Here is a 21,338-nt window from a genome sequence, read left to right as displayed (position 1 = left end):
GTTTAATAACAGCGTGTTGTGGGATAACGTCGAAGGAATGCAGGAGAAACCTGAGACGCGATTGCTGCAGTCAGGCTCTGTGCAGTCAGTGCAGAAGACGACCCATGGTTGAGCTTCAGCTGTGCTGGTGCCCAGCAGAGCCACCGCCGGCTCCTCCAGTTGGCGCCTGGGGCAGCGTTTCGGTGTGAAAGCCTGAAGTCTGCCTTTGGCAAAAAGCCGCTCTGCTTGCCGTCTAGGCCTGGAAGCAGCTAAACTCCACGGGAAATTTATGTTTTAATTATAAATTTTGCAAGGCCCCCTGCAGGTCTCTCTCTGTGCGTGCCCACGGGGCCTCTAGGCTGAGAAACCTCACCCCAGATTCATTCCCCAGGAGGATCCAGCCTGGAAGTCTTTCTCTGCGTTGGCCCTGGGGGGCTGTAAACTGGTAGGTCTTTGCTGAGCACCCCCAAAGGGAGCGGGGCTTGTGGTACCTGGGGCTGAGCACGGAGAGCTTCGCAGCGAGGGAGCCAGCAGCCTGGTGTGTGGCAGGAGGCGCACATTCGTTCCCTGGGTTTTTTGGGATGACTGCTCCATTCCCTCCGGGCCGGGAGTCTCTGGGCAGTGCAGGGCTGGCAGCCTGTGTCCAGACCTGCCCTCGGAGGGAGGATACGGGGAGGCTGTGGGCAGCCTTCGGGAAACACCACGGCGTTGCCCAATTTAGCTCCAAGTCCTGCTCCGCTAATTTGTTGGGCTGGGAGTCCTGAGGGTGCGGAGGGAGGAACTCTCATTGCTAAGGCTTATCAGTTAAAATAGCCCTGGAATGTAAGGGCTGCCTTTCTCCCAGCTGACCTAAGGGGAAATCGGTACCCCTTAAGAAGTACAGGGCCTCGTTCCTCCAAAAGTTGGGTACCTGACCATCGCAGGCCACGCACTCTTGCTGGAAGGCAGCTACCGTATGTGCAGGCTTCACATGGGGAGAGCTGCACTCCGGTTTTTCTTGCACACTATTGGAGAAGTAAACCAAGTAGCTCTTGGGTTTCTCAATAAATACGCCAAGTTTTCAAACCTTGCTTTTCTCGAAAACAGCAAACTCTGCATGTTTCTTCTCCTTTCTATATGATCCTTTCAAAGCTTTAAAAGAATAACCAACAGCGAACTTGAGGGGAGAGAACTGCCGGTGGTTACTGGCAGCGCAGAATATGGTAAACAAGCTGTCTCTTATTGACAGGGTGCCATGCTTTGTAATGTTAATTTCTGCTAATAATCCTGAAATACACTTTGGCGGTTACATAGAACCTTTGGAGTTACCAGCAGCCTTTTAAGATCACTTATATTAGTGGGGAATTTGTGGGCAGTGAAGAATTTGAGTGCCGTGCATTTGTATTTGTTCCTCCCTTGGTCATTGATTCAAGTAATTTCAAGAGCTTATTCTAATTCAGGGGTAGGGGAGCGATGTGAAACATGCCCGTCCAACCACAGAGAGTCTCCGTGCCTCCATGTATACCCACAACGTGAGATAAGATTATTGCTGAGATAGAAAATAGTTGAAGAGCCTTCTGCAGAAATACGCCCTATTAAGTCTCTTACCAAGGAATTTAAGAAGAGAAATAAAAGCTTCCCTGTAGGTCTCTTACGTGCCGCGTCCTCCTCTTTCTCCTCCCTGCTTATTTGGAGCAGTGTTGCCAGGCAAAGATGAAAGTGGGAGAACCAAGCCCAGACTGGTCAGCTGCCAAGTGCTGGGGCCTCTGACTCAGAGCTTCGGCAGCTATAGGAATAATTAAAATTCTCCCTGTGCTCCCTTACATTTGTGTAAATCTTCTGTGTTGAGAATCTTTAAAACCACGTAGGATGGCTGTATGGGAAATAAATGAAGTCAAGGCCTGTAAAAAATACAGCTGTAGCCTTCACTCAGCTGATCAGCTAGACTTGTGTAAGGGTTTAGTTTAGTTTAGTGTAGGGATAAGCCTTCTCCCACCTCTGATTATTATTAAGCATTGATATATAGAGATATATATATATAACAGGAATATGTCAACTTGATGGACATCTCTTTTATTTGATCCTTAAGGCGGTGTTCATTAGTAGCAGCTGTACAAACGAGCCCGTGCCGTACAGAGTCTACCATGGGACACATCCTGGGTCCGCTCCGAGAGGCGGAAGGAAGCGTTCACGCGGTCGTCCTCTCTGGCCGCGCTGCCACCTCCGCTGTGACAGCGCTCGCAACGCTGCGGCTGCCCCACAGGCGTCTACTAACAAAATGCAGAGCATCCTCGGTGTTTTATTCATGTGGTTTGCATTCCTCCCTGTCCGGTTAGAGGTGTGAATCCCCGTCCTCCCCTCCGAGGCGCTTTCATCTGGGGTCAGTGCTGGGCGGCTGTCGGCATACGAGCAAACTTGCCAAGACCAACACTGCCTGGGCTTGCAGGGGAGCGAGTGACACCAGCAGCAGTGGGCAGATACGCTGTGCACCGGGCGGGCAGGGTCTGCACCTTTTCCAGCACTGCCCAGGGCTCGGGATGGGGGAAACACAGAACCTCAAGGAAGGCTCTCAGCGGGCTGGTGAGGAGGTTCGGTGTTGCAGCGCATGGATGCAACAACAACCATGAAAGAAGAAAAGCTGGGCCAACTCCTCAGGCTGCTGGCCGGGCTGCCAGCAGCCCCGCACGCTGCCCCGTGGAGGTTCCAAGTTGGATAATCCGCTCGGGCGCAAGCTCCCAGGCTGGCAAGGCAAGCAGCGCTCGGTGGAGACTGTAACTGGAGCTGCCGGGGAGATGGAGGGCTTCGCTCTGCTCTCCAGGGAGCCCTCCCGCAGGGGTTGCGGGCACAGCGCGGTGTTTCCCTGGCTGCTCTGGCAGCAGAAGGCAAGGCTCCCCAAAGCACAAGTTCCGTTCTGCCTCTTTCACCAACTCAGCTGTCGGCGCTCGCTCATACAAGGTACCGCAGAGACGCTTTGTCCTTTCCAAAGACACAACCCAGAGAAGCGCCGTCATGCGAAATTGATCCCCAAAATCAATGAAATATGTGTGTGTTCGAAGAGGTGAGAGGTTTTTGTGATCTCGCTGTATCAGACCAGCAAGACCATCAATAGCGGTTTATAGTTAGGTGTCTGTAGCATACTAATTAAAGAGCAGTTCGTGTGAATGCTACGGCGATGGTGACCTGAGTGGTGAGAATTGCATAGGAGTTTTGATTATTTTCATAACTAGGGGGAAATTTCTGTTCTTAAATTTCTGTTATAAAAAATACCCGTAGTCAATCAAGTATGTTTGTGTTGTATAAGAGAATTTTTGTGCTTCTAGAACTGAACAAATGGGAATTTCATTTCAGATTGTTCATTTCAGACACTGCCGTGGTGCTGTACGGCAGTTCCATGGGTCATTTGCTGCACCAAGAAAACGCAACAATCCTCTCATGGATTGAATTCTTAAAATTTTTTTTTTTGGTTTTTTTTTTTTTTTTGTCCCTCCACAGATCCTTAGAATTTGCACAAGATACACACCAGAACAGGACACCATGACCTTTTCAGATGGCCTTACCCTAAACCGAACTCAGATGCACAACGCCGGATTTGGCCCACTGACGGATCTCGTGTTCACGTTTGCCAACCAGCTCCTGCCTTTGGAAATGGATGATACCGAAACAGGTCTCCTTAGTGCCATCTGCTTAATCTGTGGAGGTATCGTACAGCACGAACCCGGATGCGCTTGAGAAGGACAGACACGATAAGATCTTCATTTATGTTTTACTTGTTTTGCTTTCCTGTACTAAAACATATATATAAAATAGAGAAATATGTAACATTATTATATACGTTCTATAAATCACTTAACACTAAAGATATGTTTTCTACGGGTGATAGTTATTGGGTTTATCATTGAAACTTTTAAAAATTAATTGAATCATTCTGTCAAGCAACCGATACTCTTATTTGCCTGATAAAGGACTACAGGATGTATCCTGCTGCGTTTTTTTGTAAGTGGTATATGGGTACCCGTATGAATGACCTTTGTTACGGCAAGATGCCCCTTATGCAGCTTTTAGTCATAAATATAATTGCATGCATATGCAGATAGTTAGGTTCACACGGAAGCCATTGGTGATAACTTTCTTTTGGAAAAAAAACAGGTTATACTTTGAAATTAGCATAGTGGCACTGATGACATGTTTTTGGGGGGGCGCTGATTACAACCTGAAAGGGACATTGTCAAGTAAAATCATGGTTTTAAAATACAAAAAGCAAAGTCTCCGATAATTTCCAAGATTCCTCTTTAAATTTCTATGTTGGTCGCCTAGTCTCTCTCCTCCTTCGCAACATCTGGACTAGCAATAGAAACACAACTTGGTTAGTTGGGCCGTTTTGTTGAAATACAAACCGGACGCTACTAGAGAGTGTTTAAAAAACGCGAGACGGTCTTTGTTGACAACGGCCCTTTAGTACAAAATCATTCCCATTTTATGTGTCTCTAACCATAACCCATCAACAGCAGCGATGGGTTCCGCGATGTCATTAACATATGACCGGTCCATCCTGGTTGATGGGTGACGTTTGTTGTCGCTCAGGCGAGCACTGCCACCTGCTGATACCTGCTGGTAACTCCCTTTATTTTAGCGTTGGTACAAAACCCGCGTTACAGAGCTGTAATCTCTTTGTAGACCTAGGTAGTTTATCAGTGACACGCACAAAATTAATTCCCAAATACTGTTTGCGGCAAGGTGTTTTCCCCTTGGGGAGGGAGGTACAAGAGCGAACCTTTCTGGACCACTCAAATAACAAACATTTCCAGTCACCAAGGAAAAAAAAATAAATCTAAGTTTCAGAAATACATGGTTTACCCTCTTCCTATGGAATACTCAGTCCAGAGTGTCGGTGGTAAGTGAAGAGGCAGATGAAATTCATGGAGTTCCAAACAAGAACAATGAGGAGGTTCTGTGATTTGGAGTTTGTAACAAAAAAAAAAAAAAGCTACTTAAAGTCATACAAGTGCTATGATACTTTCCTACAGATCGCCAGGACCTTGAAGAACCAATGAAAGTGGATAAGCTTCAGGAACCATTGCTTGAAGCACTGAAGATTTATATCCGAAAGAGACGACCCAACAAGCCTCATATGTTCCCAAAGATCTTAATGAAAATCACAGATCTTCGTAGCATCAGTGCAAAAGGTAGGGTGTCTCCCAATAATTCAGCGACAGTGTTACGTTTCAGTGTTACTGTGTTACTGTTAACAGTGTTACTGGCCTAGAGACCTGGGTTGTTATTTTTTTAATATATTTAAGAAAGGTCCTTGTGACCTTTCTCTTCCCTTCTCCTTTATATGCCTGTGTTTAAATTGGTTCTGCTTTAGACATACGTGGTGCTACATTCTTCATGCGACTTAGAGTGCAAGTGACGTCTTAGGTGTAAGTAGGTTAGCAAATCATTAGCATGAACTCCTTGTTAGTCATTTTAAATCAAGATAAACCCCTGAATTAAACCTTTGTTAATCTTTACAAGGGGGTGCGGATCAACATGTACTTTGTATCACTAATGGCTTTCAAAAAACCAAAGTGTTTACAGACGGCAGAAAACACTTGTGCGTCCAAAATTCCCCTAAACTGGGGTCTGACCTACTGAAGATTTAGAACTGATTGATGCAGGATTTTGGAGATTCGGCACCTCTAATCCAAACTAACCGTGCTCACACGTGGATCAGTTTTGGTTTAACATTTTGTGTAGTCTTGTATGGGATTGATCGTGTGGAATACACGCCGTCTAAGCGCCATCACATAAATTCTGTAAAGCACGGGGAGCGCTGAATGCTTTGGCTTCGTCAGAGGGGTTCCCCGCTTCGTGCTTTGTCCCTCAACACGCGCAGCCCAGAGGGGAGGCCGGGCAGCAGTTCTGAAAGTGGCAGCGGACCCTCAGGGCTGTGTCAGCTCGTTCGCAGCCCCCCGGCACCCCTGCTCCGCCCCCCTGCACCCCTGTTCTGCCCTGCGCTGTGGCTTGGAAGGTGACGGTGCTCCTCTCCTTTGTGTACCCCTGTGTCCCCGAGACCCACTTTCAGACCTGCCTGGCTGTTGCAGGCATGCTCACCTCCACGCTTCTGGGGAGCTGCGTGGGAGACGCACCAGCCTGAATACAGCGCGTCTGAAGTGCCACAGTTCTTATTTTTCACAGCGGTTGGTGCATTTCCACTTTCTTACTGTGCTTACTCAACTACAGACTTGCTAAGCAAGCACATGGGCTTGTAGGTACAGGCACTGATGTAGCTACTGGGTTTATGCTTTCAAAAAAAGTACTCATTTCATTTTACGTGGTTTTTGAGAAGACTTTAGGGAATAAAAAAAGCAGTTAAATCACTCAAATACACTTGTTTTACATTAAGTCCTAAACTGCTACACTTAAATGATATATATCTGAGTTAAAAGATTAAGCTACAGCTATGTTTATAAAAAGAAGTGAGCAATTTAATTGGACTGATCAGTACCAACAGACTAACTTAGAAGGGAAACACCAGGGCTGGAAGCAAAAGTATCCTTAAGAGGAACCGCTTACCAGGTTACTAAAAGCTTGCAGTTTACCCTCGAGTAAAGCGAGCTCCATCCAACTGAATCTACAAAATAAACTTCCATCAGAAGTGAGCTATAAAAATATTTAGGGGAGCCCTTTCGTTCTGCTGTCCTTGCTTCTGGGAGATCTATTTCCACTTTCCTGCTCCTTTGCCCGAGCCCCCCGGCTCCTCAGGGACACGGCTCAGCCTCTTTGTGTTCAACGCACAAGGAAGGATTCTTCTTTCCATTCTGACATAAGTGCTTAACTTTAGTTATATCATTAATGTTTCACAGTAAAACTAAATCGTACCAAAGGACTGGTGATGTCCTGGAGGGGTGGGTGTGTCTTGGGTTTCATTTGAGAAGATGTACAGGAGAAGACAGTGACTCTTGATGGTACCTGATCCCTGAAAGCAATTACCAAAGTAAGCAGGAACCCAAAAGACTGCGACTGTCTCCTCATACTGGGGTTCCTTACGCAGCTACGGTCTTCTGTGGCATTAGAAGTATTGTGACAAAAGCAGAAAGCATTCGTGGGACTGCAGCAAGAGCCTTTCTTCTGACTTTTCTTATCCCAGTATTAAATTGGAAGTTTGCAAGACCTGAAAAATGACTGTGGCTCTGCTCTGCGGTAACCACACAAACATCTGGTAGCGCAACTGACCCACTCCGTAACGGCAGAAAGCAGATACTTAACGTGGCCAAAGTGAGTTCATCATCAGCAGTGCTCTGACTACGGGTGGGTTTCAGAGGAGCTCGCGGCACAATTCTGCAGTAACTTCTCCCTGAGGCCAGAGCTTGCCCCTTTGTTCCTAACAGTTCTTTAAGGGACTTTAATCAGCATTCACTTGGAAAGTTGGTCATTGCCTTTGTAGATGATTTTTGAAGCTCCTCAGTTAAGGCATGAACATAAGCGCTCCCTTCCCCTCTGGGGCTATCACTGTGACAGACAGCGTGCTCTCTCCAGTGTGGACATCGCAGCAGCACGGACAAGCAGAATACATCCCAAGGTTCTTTCCTCTGGAATGGTTCTTCACTAACCAGACTATTTTCTCTTTAATTTTGTTGGCTCTTCTTATTTTCCTTCATATTTAAAAAACACAGGAAAGATGGGGAGGGACTCCTTACCAGGGAGTGTAGTGGTAGGGTGAGGGGTAACAGTTTTAAACTGAAAAAGGGAAAATTTAGATTAGATATTAGGAAGAAATTCTTTCCTGTGAGGGTGGTGAGGCACTGGAACAGGTTGCCCAGGGAAGCTGTGGATGCCCCATCCCTGGAAGTGTTCAAGGCCAGGCTGGATGGGGCTTTGAGCAGCCTGGTCTAGTGGGAGGTGTCCCTGCCCATGGCAGGGGGTGGGAACTGGATGATCTTTTAAGGTCCCTTCCAACCCGGACCATTCTCTGATTCTATTCCATTAGATTCAGATTTTAAGATGATCAGGAATCCTATGCAACGTGTTAGGCCGGATAGTTGAACTCAGAGGTTTGTGGCTATCAATTGTCTGATGTTGTCCTGATAAGAAAATGCTTTTTCTCATCAGCAGCAAAATATGTAAAGCATATTCACGCCTCAGTGCGGAACAGTCTTTACCGTATCTCTGCACTTTATTTGAGGTGGAATTCCAAAATACTCCTGTCTCTTTATGGTCCTCACCAGGCGGTAGCTGAACGTTCAGCTCTGTCACTTGTTTACAGGGGCCGGTTGTACTTACTGAAGCTGTGTCAGTGTTACTGCTCACCAGTGGGGCTTTCTGACCATTGCTTGCCTGTCGCTATAAGCAGCAGCGGTGTAAAGCAACCCCCGCAGCTGAACCTTCCTGGTTTACAGATCAGGCTTTTCCCACTTAACAGCCTTTCTTCTCACGGCGAAGTTTTGGCCAGCCACCATTTAAGGATTCCTGTCTTTGTAGTAATTTATTAATGCCTAAGCAGTTCGTAAGCAGGGTCTTGGCCCTTTTTTAAATGCTGTACCGCTGCGTACTGAGCACCAAGCTGATGTCGTGTGCGAGTCATGAGTGACCTGTGAGGCATCTGCCTTAACACATCTCAGGAGCGTCGGGCACTGTCGGGTGGTTTAGTGTCTTTTTTTTCCCTAAACGAGTATGAGTTGTTGGCTCACAGCCCGAGCAGTCAGGCATTACGTAGTCATTTTGTTTACTCCTGCACACGCTGTAGCCTGCAAAGCCACCTCTGTAGAAGAATACCCGTTGTTAATGCTTGACAAGGCAACCCACTGAAGAGTTAGCTTCAGTTAAGTCAGATGTAAACACTATTAGCATTTCTGTGTACTTTTGTCGTTAATTAGGGCAAGAGAAGATGCCTGAAAACTACACAAGACAGCTTCACAAAAAAGCATCCTTTTGCCTGAATTTGTTCTCTTATAAAACAACGGTTTGTTAAGTTCTGATTCTTATTTCACAGTTTTCTATATGGGAAAGAAAAGGCCCGACTTACATCCCTGCGGGTCTCTTACAGGATTCGCCTCACTTATTTAACACGTCAGCCAGAATTTTTGTCATTCTGCAGTCTTTGCAGATCCAGTACGGATTAAAAACTGTCAAGTATAGTCCAATTTATAAAGACATCCACGTGATCATGGTTGAATTTATTTTTTTCAGTATCATTTAATGCCATTTTGGCTCCTTCTATGAAAAGCAGCAGTTCATTCAATTTACCTGTATTGTAGTATCAGTTGCTATGTCATAATTTTAAATTAATTTGTTAAAGGAGTCCTTACCTAACTCCTTTTTCTTGTAATGAATTAAGTCGTTCACTTACGTAATTTTGTATACAAGAAGTCTAGGAGACACCGAATCCAATTAAACCTGAAATTACTACTAATGATGCTAACAAAACCGAATCATGCTAATGGAACGGACTTTTTGTTTTCCTTTTAAAGGTGCAGAACGTGTCATTACATTGAAGATGGAAATCCCTGGATCCATGCCACCTCTTATTCAGGAAATGTTGGAGAACTCTGAAGGACATGAACCACTGACACCAACCTCAAACGGAAATACTGCAGAACACAGTCCCAGTATCTCACCTAGTTCAGTGGAGAACAGCAGTGTCAGTCAATCCCCTATGGTGCAATAAGACATTTTCCAGCTACTTCAGACATTCCTAATACCTTACGTACAGGGATGAAAAGCAAGACAAACATTTTTACTGCTGCTTAGTTTCTGGACTTAATATATATCTATATATGTATATATATATAGATAAAAACTCAACAAGGACCAAGAAATTTTTCATATGTATCGATATATACTCCTTGCTGTTTAAACTCTTAAACCTAGAAAATGCAAACTTTTGAAACTCTAAATCAGCCATTTCATGCAAAAAATAGTTAAGCTTCTGTTTTCTCCTCTGAAACATTCAAGATTGCATGGTGACAAGACAGATCTCAAACTTTAAAGTCTGGTTGCATTTCTGGTGACTTTGTACATACAAATGTATGGCTGTACTTTCTATACTGGATGTTTGGTGCTTTCCTTTTGTCTCCCATACCTAAATCGATCAAGACACCAACCGTATGAAATGGACTACTGTACACATCCAGAAAAGGAAGCTGAAAGGACCGTCTGATTTAGTTTAATATGAAAACTTGTCTTTGATGCCCTCAATTTGCATCTCCTTCCTTGTAAAAAGTATACAAAAAAAATTCACTGCACTAGCAGAAAAGACATCAGTATCAGCATTAACTGCCAGATCAGTTACTCAGATGTCATTTGTTCCACTGTTAATGTCACTTTAAAATTTAAAGAAGCGGTTTCTTACCTGGCTGGTGACCTAGCTCCACGACTAACTAACTCCGACACTTCTGCAGTAACGATAGCCTCCAAGGCAGAGACACTTTTCAGTGTTACCATGTTTTTGTTTACTTGTTCTCAAGCCATTAGGGAAACTTCATGGGACGATAACCAGCAGAATCATTCGCAGCTTTTGAATCGGCGAGTCTAGGGTATTTCCCTAAGAACCAACTGCCAGGAATTAGCTGGGTTATCCGGCCTTCCAGGTGCTAGGGAAGTACAGCTAGGACTTCCAGAAACACAAGGAGAGAATCTGCCTTCTTGGCCTTGTTAAATCACCATGAAGCAGAGTGAAAACTGTGGTAGAATGGTTAACAGATTTAAAGTGTCAGTTTCTTAGGTTTCATTTAAAGCACTAGTGGATTTTTTTTTTTTTATATATTCTAGCAAGTCTGTGATGTACTTTCACTGGCTCTGTTTGTACATTGAGATTGTTTAACAATGCTTTCTATGTTCATATACTGTTTACCTTTTTCCATGGAGTCTCCTGGCAAAGAATAAAATATATTTATTTTAAAAAAAAAAACCCAACTGTGTAGAAGTAGTCCCTCTAGCCCAAATTTTACACACACACACAAACACACACGGTAGTTTTCCATTTTTTTTAATGTTTAAACTTCATTTCAAAAAGCAGGTTTGCTGTTTGCAACCATGACAATTAAAATGTGCTTTAGCACAGCTGTCTAGAACATCTCTACAAGCCAGTCAGACAAATACATGACATTTCAATGAGTAAAAAAGAGCATAAAACTGTAGGTGTAAGAACAAAATGTTAAAATGCCTACACACAATAATAAAAACCATCAATTACATTATCACATAAAATAAGTCAAATGTACAAAAGTTTGCGACAGAAGGGACAAAAGGACAACACAAGATAGTTGTTGGAAAACATTTGTGTGCTCTTTGGGCACTTAATTAAACATATCAAAATCATCATCTTCATCAGACTCTGCAAAATATTTAACTTCTTTTCTAGCCCGGCCCGTCCGTGGCTTTGGGGCAGTTTCGGAGGCAAAGCCTGACTGAAAGATTTCCACATCAGAATCCTGGTCAAAAGCGGCCTTCTTGGATTTCTTTAGAAAAGAAAAGAGAAATCAGTTGTGATGCTGCGTATGTTTTCCCTTTTAATATGCAGAATTGAAGGAAACGTTTTTGAACTCTTAATTTCTAAACACGCCTAAACCTCCATTATCGTAATGGCAACCTACAATACGAACACGTACCTTTTATGTAAAGTAATCCCTTAGGTTCTTTTTACAAGGAGAAAAGAGCAGAGATGGAACTGACCTTGCTTGGTGTCGATTTAGGAGTTTTCTTCCCAGGGTTGTATTCACCTTCATTTTCTGAACTGGATGCTTTCCTTTTCTTTGCCCCTCTACCTTTTCCTAAATGAGAGAATATGATTTAACTTTGTTTTCTTTTCTTTTTTTTTTTTTTTTTTTTAAATAAAACTCCATAGTTCAGAAAACTGAAAAAAACCCAGTGAAATTACTTTAGCATGTCTACATGGTAAAGTTTAAATTTAATTTACAAGTCAAGCTTCTTCACAAACGGCGGTATAATACAATATATTTCATTTTCTCAGTTTTAAATCTTTTATACTTCTTCCAAAGTTACTGTTCACCCTAGCAAGTCAAGCTGTTGGTTCAGGACAGGGACAAGCTTCATTAGATCAATGACTTCCAGACTTCTGAAGTTCTACAAGTCCTCAGTCACCTTCTGTACTGATTACATAGCATTAATTCACCTTCCTCAACTATTAACTGAGATACCACAGAACTGTTTTAAAAAGCCAGAAATGGCTACTTACTAGAATTACTACCAAATTATACTGTCTCGCAAAAAGCTGAGATCAAAGAGTAAGCAGTATTCAGTACAACTGATGAACAAAAAAAGGGCCAGGGAACTATTAAATACATTCCTCACAGAAAAGGCTCGTGGCTGAGTAATCTACTAGTGATTAATTTACAAAGAAATCAATGTGGTTCTAATTTTCGAGACGCTAGTTCTGCTTCCTCATAAAAATGATTGTGAACCTGTGTCACAGAGAACACAGTTGTGAGCGTCGAGCAGCAAAACTCTTACCTTTGGGCGCCGCAGTCTTCTTTGGAATGCCGAATTCTGAGTCTGAGTCAGAGTTCACAGTTTCCACCTTCTTGGCCTTGGGAGCTCTTTTAGGTTTAGGGGGCGCATCAAGTTTTGCTGTTAGAAGTTAGAGATACTAAATATGTTAACTTCACAGATTGGTTAGAAGTATTACATTTTATTAGATGCACCGATTAGAGCATAAATGGCAGATATTAAAAAAAGATGAGCTGTTTCAGCACTTGGGCAAAACATACTTCGGCTTTTATGCTAAAACTGCAGGGAATAAACAGGAGGTTTCCTTTGTCATACTTTGAGATGTATTAGTGCATTCAGTCAGTTCCAGGGGTTTTGAGTAAATATTTTTTCATCTTTTTGAGAGCATAAAACAGGTTACCAGTAATTAAAGCAGCAACAGAAGTTCTCCAGGTTGGATACTTTAAACGCGTTCGGATACATTAGGGTGTTTACAGATACAGCTCGCTGCTTGTGACATTTTTGCCTTCACAGTGGTACAACTGCAGGCAACCTTCCCCATGATTACTGCAGGAGTTTGAGAGACAGGGCATCTGACCCTGTGACGCTGTTTTCTGTCAATCTCAGTGAAAAGGAACCTCCCTTCAGAAGGACAGGAAGGGGACACATCTGTGGATTTCTTACAGAATTCCAATTACTGCTACACAGCTAGTCTTGCCATCTTTAAGACAGTCATTGCTATGTTCACACAATGGGTGACAAGGGATAGAATCGTAGACTCATTTAGGTTGGAAAAGACCCTTAAGATCATCAGATAATGTGTTCTATATGCTTACAGATGAGTCAAGTCTTTTGCAGAATCCTCAGACACCCTACTGACCTACATGCTGTCAGCCATGAATACCTCAAAGATGATGAGACACGTGAAAAACACTCCAGGTACCAGGAATGTGGACATTTGTGAGAACTCAAGCTTTCATTTATGGCATCACTAGGGGAATGCGATCAGACAACAGAGTGTCTCCACAAACTTTTTGGCTATGATGCTTTAAACTACTACCTATGGGTAGTCCAAGTATTGAGTCCTGACAATACAAAAAATAAAGCTGCCTTTGGCACCACGGATGGCAAAAAAAATGGTGTTGGCTATGGCATCATTTCAGATAAGACCTGGGGAGGGAAGCAACAATGCTTAGGATGGAAGTCAGGAACTATATGTGAAAGCAACTTGAAATAGGTCTCTCTAGGTATCTCAACTGGGAAAAACCAGCTGTATTAGTGTAAAGTAAAACTAAAAGTAAGCCCCAAAGACCTACCAGTAAGCCTGGAAAAAGTACACAGCGACTGAAAGCAGAAGGAATACTTCCTAGAAGCATCCCCAAAAGTAAGCAGGTAGTTATCAGTAAAGGAGGGCGCAGTGTTATCTGAAGGTACATGATTTTAGGTTCCATAAGGCAATTAAGTCCTTTATACAGGAAAAAGCTTTACCAGCATAAGAAACATAGACAGGGAAAGGACAGGCACGGAAAGGAAAGATTCAGAAGTTTCATCAACTTGAAGATGACAAGCAGAAATTGTAACCAATCTTAGTAGAAGGGATCCATTTTAGATCTAGGTGACATTCAACATCAGGAGCTGAGGTTTAGATGTCCTCCTACCGGATTGTGTACGTTTAGGACAGGTAATTGTGCCTTGCACAGTTCCTCATGTTGTTAATGTGAAATTTGGGTACCAGACAGAAGCCAAGTATGCTCCATTGGCAACTACTACCCAGCACATAGACCATGAGCTGTAACTATCTTCAGCTGGCCCTGAGTCATCAAGTTTGTTAACTGGTGCTAGAAAAGGGGCAGACTTCTCACTGACAACCAAGGAACTGGGGAATGAAAAAGAAGTATGACACACTGCCATAAACACTAGACTTGTCCTTCCCTTGAAGCAGAGCCTGTCATCACTGGTCAACTCCTGTGAAGCCTACCTGCCAAACACCAAGTCCAAAGGGCAGCAAACCTCTTAATTGTTATCTGATGGCTAAAGTAACTGTCCATGGCTTCCAGAACATGCATCTCCCTCTGTACTAATTCTAGTGGGATTCTGAAGGTTAGATTAGGTTAGATTATATACACCTAGTGCCTGCACAGGTGGTAAGGACCTGACAGCAATTAGACCACCATCACCTCAGCCAAGCTTCCGGTAGGTATCATGACATGAAATGGAAATTCTGTAGTAGGGTCACTGTAAACAGTTTCTCAAGAAGCCCAAGTTTTTGGTAGAAAATCTAGGAAATGCATCAGTCCTACAGCTGATGCGAAGGGTACACCTCACTGCTAGAATCTCAACAGCTGGGCTGGTCAAGGTGAGCAGCTGCTCATAATCCAGAGTTAGACTGCTTTTCAGATTTCCCTTAGGCTTACTATAAAGCGCTAGAACCACAGACCTCTCAAATAGTGCAGGGAAAGCAAGCTCAGTAGTCTCTTGATCCTCTGTAGCGAACACCAGAAGTCAAGAGATTTAATCTCAAGTTGACTGAAGTCTGAAAAGAAGCTGAACTCATACCTATTCCTTTATTTCTTCTCATTGAGAGGGGAATGTGGCTGTATAGATAGCAAGGCACAACAAATGGTTCTTCAGTTTCAGCTTTCTATTCTTACAAATCCAAGCTCTGAAGTCATAGAAAATCAAACTCTGGAACAATTGTTTCAGCCACACAATAGGCATTGCCAGCGTGAGGGTGAGCGGATGGAATATTACAATACCAGAAAATGGGTTTTGAAGGGGTTGCTGATACAGGGCATGAAGATGGACTTAGAATCAAAGACTACTACAAGGATACCAGATGACCAATGGACTAAGCATGCCTGGTTATCACTGCACTGTCAAACTGTGATCATGAAACTGTGGTCATGTCTAATCTGGGCAAAGGAGAAGAGATGAAAACTGGTGAAAGCAAGTTGTCATGCTTGCTTGTCATGCACTAAGAGGGAGACTGTGTCCCTAAAGCTACCCTGAAGACAAAAATTTAACTTTAGCTTGAAAGAGAGCCTGTTTACACCTATTTTGTGAGTGTAAAGGTTAATTAGAAACTCAGAAACAGCTGTATTTTAAGGTTTCAAGTTAGGTTAATGATCACTCATCACATACAAGCCTTCAAAAAACAGAGGGAGAAAGAGATTGAATGTTAAATTGTATCCATGCTCAGCTACTGCATACACAGATCTCTCTTGTACTTACTGCAGTACAGGAGTTTAACATAAAAGACTATTCTATTAGCGATCAGCTATTTCTGTAAACAATCTTCATATATTGTATTATGGAACTTTACTAGCTGAAAGTGTTTGAGAAGCATTCAGATATTCGCCGATTCAAACAGTTTACAAATTAAATTAGACACAATGCAGCAAGAAAGAGATTAGAAATAGGAAAGCAACAGGGGAGAGGATGAAAAGATGCTGTAATTCACTGGTACCTAATATATAACACAAGATATTTCTTTCTCATTTTTAAGAGAGCAAGTTAACTATTGTAACTGGCTGCTTTCTTGCAGATTTCCTTGAGATATCTTTTTGGGGAAGAATTAATACATTAAGTTCAGCTGCAAGTTAGTCAAAAGAAGTTTTAAGAAACAAAGGCCACAGTATCACAGGGCGAAAAAAAAGCTTTTGGAGGACAGAAGATTGAGCAGCAAGAAAAAAAGGAAATTATCTGAAAGACATAGAGGAAGAAAGGCAAAGATCTGAAAGGAACAAAATCCCCAGTCTATCATGTGCCGAGAACTGTATTTTATAACTTATTTAAACTACTCTTAGTAAGAAAAAACATTATTTTCACCATTAATTACAGCAAGAGTCTACCATAATCTTTAACACATATTTAGAAACAAGTGCAAGTCTTTCTCTTAAAAGTAGTACTAACAACCGATAAACCAATATTCCCCAAGGCAAACAAACCTTATTCCTACAAATACCCAAGCACAACCACAGAAACAAATCCAAATAAACACGCTCCTCTTGGAACTGCCCTTAATTCCTCAATATAAGATCCTGCAAGATGACAGTTTTAAAAGCCTGACTAATAATTGAAAGAATTTCTACCTCTGAAGTTCAGCAATATAAAGATGGGGGAAGAAGAAGGAAGGGGGACACCTAGACTTACGCAGTTTTTCTTCCCAAGTAACTGTTACACATGATGGAGCCCTGCTTTCCTGGAGATGGCCTACCAACGGGAAGTAGTGAATGAATTCCTTGTTTTGCTTTGCTTACGTGCTCAGCTTTTGCTTTACCTATTAAACTGTCTTTATCTCAAACCATGAGTTTTCTCACTTCTACTCCCGATTCTTTCCCCTGTCCCACTGGGGGACAGTGAGCAAGCTGCTGGCTGGTGTTAAACCACGACATCTACTTAGGACATAAATATTTCTTGGGGATCCCTCCTTTGCACTTGCTCTCCTTCTTTTTAAAGTAAATAAGTTAGATCCATTATAGAAGACTATTTTCAACCCCAAGGTTATCTTGTTTTGCTTACTCCCTGAAGGTAAAAACCTCACATTAGTTAAACTAATCAAAAGCTGAGCACCAACTTCATACATGGGAAGTATTAAGTTTTGACACTAAGTAGCTAGCGGAAAGAAATAATATCATTAAGGAGCTGGAAGAAGTTCACACAGTATGCTGAATTTCACCAAGTTCAAAATAAATGAATGCTGTTCCCACTTTGAAGATGTGACGAGACAATGCAAAGGTGGAGGAGATGAGTTTTAAATAAATGGATTAGCTTACAGGACAATCCTACACGTACCCTTTTTAGCAGCTACTGTTTTACTTGGAATTTTCTCTGTTTGTTTTGGGGCAAAAGATGATGAGAAAACAGGAGCAGAATCCTCTTCATCACTGTCCAATTTTGTTGTATCTACAATCACAGAGTATGTTTAGAATAAGATTCATTCACTGCTATTTTAAATCATCACTATGAATTACACTCAAAACTAATCTCAAAGAAGTGCTTCTGATACTACAGTCAGGCTATGGATATACTGTGACTTTCTTATCTATGAAACAAGCTTTGTTCCTCTAAGGATCAGAACCTCCTTCCCCCTTCCCCTTTATAAATCTGGACATCCTTCTTCTTTAACTACCATGTGAAGTTTGTGTATACCACAAACTACCAAATATATTCCATAACCGTTGCTACAAGATTAAATAGATCAGTGAAAACAAGCTCACCATCATCTGTCTTCTGAGAGTAAGATGGAAAAGAGAAGATGTTCCCAAAATCTTGATTTTTCTTGTCTTGAGACGTTTTTCTACTTCCAAACAGGAAAAAGAAATTATATGAGTTGCATGAACTATATACTGAAGCATGTAGCCATTATAATATCCATATTAGAGTAAATTCCTGTTTTATCACTACAAAGCATTTAGAGCACTTTTGTGTATGCTTGCAGCAGTCAAACCCCTAAAATCACCATTCAGTCATGAACTTCAGGCATTTAAAATTAGCAGAATTACAATTTTTTTCAATAGTTCCGTATACCAGACTGGCACAAGATGGAAAACTAAGAATCCTCCAAAATGCAGTTTAACAGAAGATATTACTGACAGCGTACCATAATTTGGTAAGTCATGTTTACCTCTTCATAGGTCAACTGCAAGGCTGAGATAACTTAATTCCTCCCCAGAAATGTATAAATTTTATTTTACATGGCGCATGTGGAGTAATAACAGGTTGATGTCTCTCAGTTTCACTCAGAGACTTCTGCATTCAAAAAAAAAATTATTAGTAAAAAAATACTGCTGAGTTCGAGTACTTACTCTGGAGATGGCTTCGATTTGGCTGGGGAGAAGTCATATTCATCTTTTTCTAAACTGTCTGAGGGAACAAACTCATCCTCTCTGTCATTTGTAACTGGAGAGGATTTTACTTTTAGGTCATCCAAATCATTATTATTGTTGGCATCATCATCATCATCATCGGCATCATCTTCTTCTTCGGAGAAGTCAAAAGTATACTTGGGCCTCTCAGCTAAAAAAACAAACAAACAAAAAAAAAACATCACACACATGCACATTTCAAGATAGTTGTTTATGTTAATACATAAATAAATTAAAGGGGAAGTCACTGAACAAGCCCTGCCTCGGAGTGTAAAAGACTGGGGGAAAAGAAATTTGTTTGAGCCTAGAAGAATAAAACGACATAATTTAAAGTGCTACCAAATATCTAACACCACTTGTGGCTTGCTCAGATACCTTCAGCTAACAGCATTACGGAGGCACCACTGCATAAGCAATTTTATGTAATGAAAATCTTGAAGTTTTTTTTAATCTATCATTGGAAAATTCTTCCTAATCAAGTGCTTGAAAAATTCATCAACAATTTTCCAGAAAAATCTGTGTGTTTTTCTTAAACTATCAACATTTACGTATTTTCCAAACTTTCAGTCTCTGGTATTTTTGCCTTTCATGTTCAGAATTTTTTTGATATATTTTTACTAGCCATTTGGGCTTTTGGGCCTTATTTGACAGTGTAATTGCAATAGAGTAATTTTTTATGTTTGTAATGGTTTTATCTTGTCTATTTCTTGTATAATTCACTAGATTTTTGAGAGTAATTTCTATTCTAGTGTTTAGAAGAAGGGAAAAGATTTATGGACCAAGTTACAAGATCTTTCATATCGACTCTTATATTCCTGGTCTTGACATTAAGAGTTTTTTCCCTAACTGCACAGTGAAGAAAATGTAATGCAAGCTATCCGTAGGAGATAAGTCCTAAAGGAAGGTGATGTAGGCTTGTAGTTGAAACTTTCAGTCACAATGCACAATTCACAAAAGCTTGAGTACCTGCAGCTCTCCTAAGCAGAGAGTCTCTTGGAATAATCACGGGCTCATTCTCTTCTAAATCACTTTCAGACTTGGATTCATCATCTGACCATGGGTTTCGTTTCTTCACTTTTTTTGCACCGGATTTTGTAGATGATGGTGTTCTCCTTACCCTAGTACCTGCCACAAGTTAAAGCATTTACTACAGTCAGGGTAAAAAGTATTTTAATCTTTTTGTTTATGATGCATAAATTTAGCATAATTTTTTATCTTTAAAAGTTCTCCTCTAAATGTTGTAAATTTTCTTCTCCTTCCTGAAGAAAAATTTCATGTGATGAAATTATTTCACGCAGAACCTGACCTGCTGCTGCCAAACAAATCTGTTTTATGACTGAAAAACATAAAAGTCTTTAATTTGAAGTTTTAGCTACTCTGCAGTCAAACTTCAATTTTTTTAAAGGTTGATGGAGTTTTCCAGGAAAAGAACAAGCAGTTTTCCATTATTCAGGGAACATGATCAGGAACAGTTATTGGAAAAATCCAATTAACATGGGAAGCAGAGGATACCCTATTGGGGGGTAACAATGAGGTCAGTCAATGGCAGGGCAAGCTCAGGTCAAGCTGGGCTAATTGGCTCTGGCTCAACGCTGGCTAGGATAGATTTGAGCTGCATGTAGACAACTCGGTCATAACTGTACTCAGTTAATCTATTCAGGTTGGATAATCCTCTGAATAATTAAAAACAGATCTTATCTCAGAAGAAGTATTTGCGTAACCACTTTTTATTGCTTTTTTAAAAAAAAAAACCCTCGTACTTAAACCTTCTCTTCTGTCTTTAGCTTTCTTTTTTGTCACTGCCCCCCATTACTATGTATTTCTCAAACAGTAATAATGAATTCCTAACAACAGAGGAAAAGGAAAGTTAACGTAGACATTGGTTAGTCTGCCAAGCCATAACATCCATAACTTTTTAAAAGTCAGAATGAATGAGCATGTCAATAGGAAAATATATTTATTTAATCAAGTTTTACAATCTAAACTATTATTCAGACTGAAAGTGAGTGCCATGTCCTTCAATGTCAGAGGGCATGCAAACTAGAAATTTCAGTTGGCACAGAATTAGTCTAGTTATGTAAAAAGAACCTATTTTTCTACTCACAAATTCAAAGATTTAGACCCTCAAAAATCGAATGTAGAAAACGTAAGATCTGCTACCCCCAGAAAAGCAGTTTACAAAACAAAATTTCAGCAGAATACTTTCAAGTGTTTCCACACATCTCTTTAGGGAAGAAAACCAGATGAAACAGTGATTATTGTGGTATATTTCCCTTCTCACTGTGTGTTAAAAACATATTTAATGCCCCAGTAGTATACATAACTAAGGTTAACTGTGACTGTGTGAGGATCTTACCAGGCTCCTTCTTCTCTCTCTTAGGTTTAGGGGTTTTAGTTGCTGTGGATGAGGTATTCAGTGAGTCATCCCCGCCACCCTCAGCTGGCACACCACCAAATTCTTCATCAAATTCCATTTTTATTGCTAGAGAATCAGTTTCACCCTAAAAATATAAAAGAGTTGGACAAAATAAAATAAATTACATCATTATATTTCAAGACAGAACTGGAACAGTTTTGTAGAAGATAATAAATGAAAGTAGACTAGCATATTGACATTTGTTGAACAGTCTTGGAAAGAAGAAATCTCAATAAAAGCACCTGAAAAATAAGTAGTCACAAGAGGCTTGCAAATATGAAAGAAATCTAGTACTAACTTCTTCATGCATTAGGTCAGCAACGCAGTATAAATACAGCATTAATGAGGTCTAGCTGTTTGGATTTATGCTACTAGAGTAGCAAAGTATAGCAGTTAAATAATAAATAATCTAACTATAGCAATAGTTTGATTTACCTTTTTCTTTTTCAGCAGTTTTCTACTGGCATCAGCTTTCATGGCAGATGTAATCTGTGGAACTATTCTTCTGCCAAATGGTGACGGCATGGTCTCTTCCAACTGAAGCTTCTTCATCTTGGGTTTACCAACTTTGCCTTTTATTGGTTTGCCAACCATGCCAGCCAAAACATCTTCTCTTTCCTGTGCTTCTACTTTCTAACAAACAAGGAGGGGCAGAGGAGGGGAACACATTA

The 21,338-nt window shown here is 41.3% G+C and overlaps 2 protein-coding genes across 9 annotated transcripts in view; one reads left to right on the top strand and one right to left on the bottom strand.

The window, feature by feature from the left end:
• Positions 1-11,168, top strand: part of RARB (retinoic acid receptor beta) — a 333,745-nt gene extending 322,577 nt beyond the window's left edge. For all 3 annotated transcript variants that reach the window (XM_054190690.1, XM_054190691.1, XM_054190693.1), the window contains 3 exons: positions 3,451-3,655; positions 4,983-5,141; positions 9,408-11,168. In XM_054190690.1, the coding sequence (XP_054046665.1) occupies positions 3,451-3,655; positions 4,983-5,141; positions 9,408-9,604 (561 nt within the window). In that variant the 3' untranslated portion in view covers positions 9,605-11,168. The remainder of the gene's footprint in view (positions 1-3,450; positions 3,656-4,982; positions 5,142-9,407) is intronic.
• The window catches only part of TOP2B (DNA topoisomerase II beta), a 67,167-nt gene continuing 56,736 nt past the window's right edge, over positions 10,908-21,338 (bottom strand). For 3 of the 6 annotated variants that reach the window (XM_054190678.1, XM_054190681.1, XM_054190680.1), the window contains 9 exons: positions 21,103-21,300; positions 20,608-20,752; positions 19,218-19,376; positions 18,192-18,402; positions 17,604-17,686; positions 17,179-17,289; positions 12,409-12,525; positions 11,611-11,708; positions 10,908-11,396 (listed from right to left, as the gene is read on the bottom strand). In XM_054190678.1, coding sequence (XP_054046653.1) covers positions 11,235-11,396; positions 11,611-11,708; positions 12,409-12,525; positions 17,179-17,289; positions 17,604-17,686; positions 18,192-18,402; positions 19,218-19,376; positions 20,608-20,752; positions 21,103-21,300 — 1,284 coding nt within the window. In that variant the 3' untranslated portion in view covers positions 10,908-11,234. The remainder of the gene's footprint in view (positions 11,397-11,610; positions 11,709-12,408; positions 12,526-17,178; positions 17,290-17,603; positions 17,687-18,191; positions 18,403-19,217; positions 19,377-20,607; positions 20,753-21,102; positions 21,301-21,338) is intronic. The other 3 variants (XM_054190679.1, XM_054190683.1, XM_054190684.1) reach the window with 3 other exon arrangements.

This window comes from Rissa tridactyla, chromosome 2 (genome assembly GCF_028500815.1).
Source record: "Rissa tridactyla isolate bRisTri1 chromosome 2, bRisTri1.patW.cur.20221130, whole genome shotgun sequence".
NCBI lineage: Eukaryota > Metazoa > Chordata > Aves > Charadriiformes > Laridae > Rissa > Rissa tridactyla.
The sequence above is the reverse complement of the archived record's forward strand: the minus strand, read 5'-3'. Positions and strand labels throughout refer to the sequence as shown.